The 6,542-nt window shown below is 35.0% G+C and overlaps 1 protein-coding gene across 2 annotated transcripts in view; it reads left to right on the forward strand.

Annotated features, from left to right (window-relative positions):
• The window catches only part of LOC144961727 (uncharacterized), a 21,697-nt gene extending 16,306 nt beyond the window's left edge, over nt 1–5,391 (forward strand). For both annotated transcript variants that reach the window (XM_078894823.1, XM_078894824.1), the window contains exons 5-6: nt 302–592; nt 3,947–5,391. In XM_078894823.1, coding sequence (XP_078750949.1) covers nt 302–592; nt 3,947–4,002 — 347 coding nt within the window. In that variant the 3' untranslated portion in view covers nt 4,003–5,391. The remainder of the gene's footprint in view (nt 1–301; nt 593–3,946) is intronic.
• Nucleotides 5,392–6,542: the final 1,151 nt, after the last annotated feature.

Consider the following 6,542-nt stretch of genomic DNA (forward strand, 5'->3'; position numbering starts at 1 on the left):
AGTTTTTTGTTTGTATTTAAATTGATTCTAAAAATTCAGATTTTCATTTTTTATTGGCTTTAATCACACGATATTCAGAGCTCCAGATTTAGACATTTTATAGTTTTGAAAATTGATGGAACGTTAAATATCAATACAACATTGGATCTGTTTACATTATTGAAATCACTTTACTTTTCTTTACTTTTTTAAGATGATGTGCCAGTTCCATAAATGACAATTCCTCATGGCATATTTGGCAGGTTGTCCTCACTCATCGCTTCACAATGTTAATGACTACTTTTTTTTTTTGATATTTCAGACGGGCAACTCCAGTTTCTCACCATCAATGGGGAAACAATGAGTTGGCGAAAGGGAACTCAAACTTATACTGTCAACTCTGGTGAAAAATTGAATATAACTTACAATGTCACTGGAATAAGCCATACAGCCAGCCATCAAATCAGCATCCAGGGATCGTACAAAACGGAGTTAATTTCTTCTAGTTCAGAGTTTGAAATTAGCTATAATGGATACGATCCTTCAGGAGGCAAGATTTTTGTTTCCTATGTTGCTGACGATTGTGATCAAACCACTGAGGTCGAGGTGAAAGGTAAGCTCAGAATTTGCTTTTCTTTACTGTCTTTCTATCATTTTTTCAAAACATCAAATAGGACATTTTCAAATGTAACCAACCCTCTAAATTGGCACTATGTCAGGGTGAATTGTATTTGTGCTGAATATTGGATTGAAAGTATAAATCACCATAACGACAAAATATTAGTTACTGGTCATGAAAAGATAGGAATTTTATTCATTGTAACAAATGAGAAGGGTTTCACATATGGTTCATAATTTATATTTAGAATTCAGTTTTCTGCATCTTGTTCAAGCCACACTCATACTATTTTAAGATGGTTCCCGAAATGAATTAGTCTCCTTGTTCCACTTATTGTCTCCAGCATATATCGTCAAATATGGATATGTTTATTTCTTGGATTATCTCTCTACATTATCTTCTTACTGGTGGTAAAATGACCGTAAAATGAAGCGTGTGGTAACATACATTGAAACAAACCAGGGTTTAGAGAAGCATTGAATCATATAAATATAATATCTGTAAAGTGTTGAACATTTGATGTTTTTTTTAGAACTGGAAAATTAGATGAAATGTTATTTCTGTCACTCAATTGAAAAAGCATTACTTTCATTTTTCCATTTGGCCGGACCTTTTTAAAACCTCAAATTAACATGGTTATGTTCAAATATCCTTAAATTGTTATAATTAATAAATAATAATAATAATAATAATAATAATAATAATAATAATAATAATAATAATAATAATAATAATAATAATAATAATAATAATAATAAATAATAATAATAATATAATAATAATAATAATAATAATAAATAATAATAATAATAATAATATATAATAATAATATATAATAATAATAATAATAATAATAATAATAATAATAATAATTAAATAATAATAATAATAATAATAATAATAATAATAAATAAATAATAATAATAATAATAATAATAATAATAATAATAATAATAATAATAATAATAATAATAATAATAATAATAATAATAATAATAATAATAATAAAAATAATAATATAATAATAATAATAATAATAATAATAATAATAATAATAATAATAATAATAAGAATAATAAAAATAATAATAATAATAAAAAAGATAAGAATAAAAAAAGAAAATAAAGATGAAGAAGAAGAAAAGAAGAAGAAGAAGAAGAAGAAGAAGAAGAAGAAGAGAAGAAGAAGAAGAAGAAGAAAGAAGAAGAAGAAGAAGAAGAAGAAGAAGAAGAAGAAGAGAAGAGAGAAAAAGAAGAAAAGAAGAAGAAGAAGAAGAAGAAGAAGAAGAAGAAGAGAAGAAGAAGAAGAAGAAGAAGAAGAAGAAGAAGAAGAAGAAGAAGAGAAGAAGAAGAAGAAGAAAGAAGAAGAAGAAGAAGAAGAAGAGAAGAAGAAGAAGAAGAAGAAGAAGAAGAAGAAGAAGAAGAAGAAGAAGAAGAAGAAGAAGAAGAAGAAGAAAAGAAGAAGAAAGAAGAAAAAGAAAGAAGAAGAAAGAAGAAGAAGAAGAAGAAGAGAGAAGAAAATAAGAAAAAAAATAGAAGAAAAAAAAAAAAGAAAAGAGAGAAGGAGAAAGAAGATGAGAAGAAGAAGAAGAAGGAGAAGAACAAGAAGAATGAAGAAGCTGAAACAGAGAAAGAAGAAAAAGAATCAAAAAAATGAAACAATAATAATAAACATAATCAACTAACCCCCCAAAAAAAAAAGAAAACAAAAATACGAAAGAAAAATTTGCAACTTAAATAATTAATAACGAACTAAAAAAACAAAAAATCACCAACAACAACCAAAAATCAACACCATAGACACTGTGTGGTATTTTTATTGAAGTTAAATCGGGTTACCTATTTTGCATTGCCTTCCTTTGGGTTGTGATTAGAATGTCAATGTATTTCGGTTCCTTCACTGGTGTCCGCCTTAAATAGACATCTATGGTATCTTGAACATAACTATTGTGTCACGATACTATTGCCAGTGCATCGTATTTAATTAGTAAGTGACCACGAACGATCAAAGGAATGCAGTTATCATTTGCCAAGGTCCCACAGGTGGTTTTTTGACTAGTTTTCATTCAAATAAATTACAATGTGAAATTGAATATAAGCTTCAATTTAATATACGAAAACAAATAAAATGGACGTTTCGGCTTTCCCCTTTATCAACAAAACAGGATGAATGAAATACTACAGACGAATGACGTAGTTGACAACGCTCTACCAAATAATTTCATTCGTCTTACGATGTCTAAATTTCGACGAGTTATATGAGTGAGGAGGGAAAAAAAAACACTTCTTGAACTATTCGTTTGTTGTTTTTTTGTTTGTTTGTTTTTGTTTATTTGTTTTTTGTTTGTTTTGTTAACAACAGATTGTACGGATGCCTCATAACAATTTGCCTTCAAGCAATGCTCCCAATGCCACCGTTTCGTTGCGGCTATGTTGTCTTGTGGTATGCCACTCGCTTTCGGATCGGAAGGTCCTGGGTTCGAGCCTCACTCGGCGCATAGCTGATTCCTTGGAAAATGCTCTTTACTCACATTATCTCACCGTACTCAGGTGTAAAATGAGTACCGGATCGTTAACAGCGTTGTTCCTGTCCCAAACAAATTGTAATATCGTCTAAGAGCGTCATGTCCCGTCCTAAATGCTGTTAGAAACTGCGCCGTTGAGATCTAGTCCAAAATTCTTATATGCAAGAGTGAAAGAACCCTGTAATATAAATACCAACATTTAAGCGTATATATAGCGCAATATAAACTAAACGTGCTCAGAACGCTTTACAAAGGGTCTCTGACCAACATCAACACGTAACGAGTAGAACGAGACATGACGCCTGTTGTAAGGCGATGATACAAATTCATTATCGACAGAAACTACGCTTCTATCAAGCAGGTACTCATTTTACACCTGAGTACAGGGAGAGTATATGAGTAAAGAGCCTTTTCCGAGGACTCAACTATTCTAAAGCGTTTTGTCCGAGTTTTGACTCTAGTTCAACTTGCCGTGCAATAAATCATTTCTATACAAGGTTTCTTGTTTGAAAATATGATTTTAAAAAAAAATAGAAATAAAAAAGATACGCTCCATCATGGTAAATATTATGAAAACGGAAAAAAAGGATAAATACAGTCCCACAATGTTAATTTGATGACAAGTCTGGCCCTACGTCCCTGATGTCGGCTTGTCGCAGATGGTTTGTGGTTCTCTCAACTTCACATCAATTCTGGTAAATACCTCGCCTGCTGGATAAAACGGGAGATTTGTATTATCATCCCGGTAATATATGATGTGAAACACAACCTCTGAGTGTTACCTTTTATTTTATTTTCTTTTTATTTTTTCAATCTAAACCCAGTGCAAACAACAACAACACCTTCCACCACGGAGTCGACAACAAAGTCTAGTGAGTAGTTAGAAACTGTGGGGGAAAATATGAGGATTTTATTATTATTATTATTCGTACATATTGAATTGACTTTTTATATAGTGTTTCATTTGCTTTTGAAAAAAAACCTAGCTTTAATATGATTTTTCCTAGTCTTTGACGTTTGCTATCCCCCCCTCTCTCTCTCTCTCTCTCTCTCTCTCTCTCTCTCTCTCTCTCTCTCTCTCTCTCTCTCTCTCCAGCCGTCGTGTTTTGTGTCTACATTTTATTAACCCTTTAACGGTGGTGGTACCTATGTAACTTTTTTTCTTTTCTTTTTTTTTTACAATCATAATTTTTCTAGTTTTATATCTGTCTATTATAACTACAGAACTAAACGGTTTGAACCAAGAGAACTGTAACAGTAATTGGGCCTCCCCTTTCGGAGAATTCCCCTGAGTCGGTTCGCATTTGTTGATCTGTGTTTGAAAAAAAGTTGATACAGTTGAAAGTGAAATTTCAGACTGTAACCGATTAAGTCTTCACGACTTTGGCTCGCTTCTGGAAAAAGAAGTCGGATGGAATATATATATATGTGTGTAGGTTTTCGTTCAACCAAATCATCGATCACATGAGGGTTGGGTTTTTCGTAATAGATTATGTCGTAAAGACGCTTCTTTTTATGAAAGTTGTTAACATGACCACGGGTCAAGCTGAACTCCCACTTCTCTTCATATACCTCTCTCTCTCTCTCTCTTTCTCTCTCTCTCTCTCTCTCTCTCTCTCTCTCTCTCTCTCTCTGCGTGTGTGCATGGTATTTAGTCAACTTAATCATGTGATTTTTCGATAGCCACTTTCAATATTTGCCGACAAGCCGAAACTGTCAACCCTCTGGATTCTTGGCACTGTTCGCTTTTTTTTTTTTTTTGACTTGTCTAATTGTAAAAGGCCTGGCTATAACATTATAGATATAGTGTCTCATTGCTTCCAACTTTGTGATTAATGCTGACAAGCTATGGCTCGAATCGAAGATCAACCCTGTGCCACCTTGCTCCACAAGTCTCCATCTTGCCTTGGGAAACTGTCATTGAAAAGGGAGAGGGTAGAGTAGAGGGGTGCTGTTTTGACACTGCAAATTGCCAGAAAACAAATCTAATTATTAGTGATTTTAAAAAATAATATCAAAAATAAGAAGTCCTCTCCCCTTCTCTCTTTTATTTCTTTTCTTTTCTTTCTTTATTTTTTAAAAATTGTTTAATTATAGAAACACTCCCATCAAATTGGTGTTCAAGTATGCCATATCAATTACTAGGTACCTTTATGCGGCAATCTTTATCGACATTCAGACTCGTATCGAACTACGGCGTTTGATTTGGAGCTGATTTCTCCTGGGCCAGACTGTTTGGTGAATCTGTTTTAAAAAGAATAATTACCCCCCCCCCACAAAAAACCCCCAAAAAACAAAAAAACAAAACAAAGACCAAAAGAAAAAATAAACAACAAAAAACCCATAAAAAAACAAAACAAAACAAACACGCAGCTCCCCCCCCCCAAAAAAAAAAAAGAAAAAACAAACAAAGAAACAAACAAACAAAAACAAAACAACAACAAAAAACCCAGAGAATAACCCACAAAAATCCCCCACAATTTCTGACCTGACATAGCATTGCACTAATGCTGCGGAGTCAGTACAGCGTAAAGCGTAAAGCGGAATGCTTGACGAATACTATGTGCGATTCGGAAGGGAGGCCACAACTGACCATGTTTTCTATATCCAGTGGGGATATTGGATAAAATTCCAGCAACCAACCAGACCTGACCTGTCAACAGCGAATGTGGCAAGATGATGACTTGACTGGTTAGACGACCCATGGTCAAGTCGGGATCTGACTTGGCAACTCGCTCGAGGGCTGGGTCGGAATTGAACCCAGCGTTGGAGGGCTGGGTCGGAATCGAATCCTACTATGGAGGGCTGGGTCGTTATCAATGGGGTGTGTCTTTTTTACGAAACCCGCCGAAACCCGCCGAAACCCGCCGAAACCCGACGAAACCCGACGAAACCCGACGAAACCCGACGAATCCCGACAAAGTTATGGGAAGTAGGTGGCAGTGGGGAGTGAACCTAGAACTCAGGGAAGTGTACACCATTGGGGAGTGAACCTGGGACTGGGTTTCGGCGGGTTTCGTAAAAAAGAACTAGTGCTTTTTTACGAAACCTGCCAAAACCCGCCGAAACCCGGCGAAACCCGACAATATCCAGCAAAGTTATGGGAAGTAGACAACTGTGGGGAGTGAACCCGAGACTCAGGGAAGTGTACACCAGTAGGGAGTGAACCTGAGACTAAGGTTATCGGCCGGTTTCGGCGGGTTTCGTAAAAAAGCACTAGTTCTTTTTTACGAAACCCGCCGAAAACCAGTCCCAGGTTCACTCCCCAATGGTGTACACTTCCCTGAGTTCTAGGTTCACTCCCCACTGCCACCTACTTCCCATAACTTTGACGGGATTCCTCGGGTTTCGTCGTGTTTTGGCGGGTTTCGGCGGGTTTGCAGGGTTTCGGCGGGTTTCGGCGGGTTTCGTAAAAAAAGA

Source organism: Berghia stephanieae, unplaced genomic scaffold (assembly GCF_034508935.2).
Source record: "Berghia stephanieae isolate SIO BIC M18660-M18661 unplaced genomic scaffold, UCSD_Bste_1.3 scaffold38, whole genome shotgun sequence".
Taxonomy (NCBI): Eukaryota; Metazoa; Mollusca; class Gastropoda; order Nudibranchia; family Aeolidiidae; genus Berghia; species Berghia stephanieae.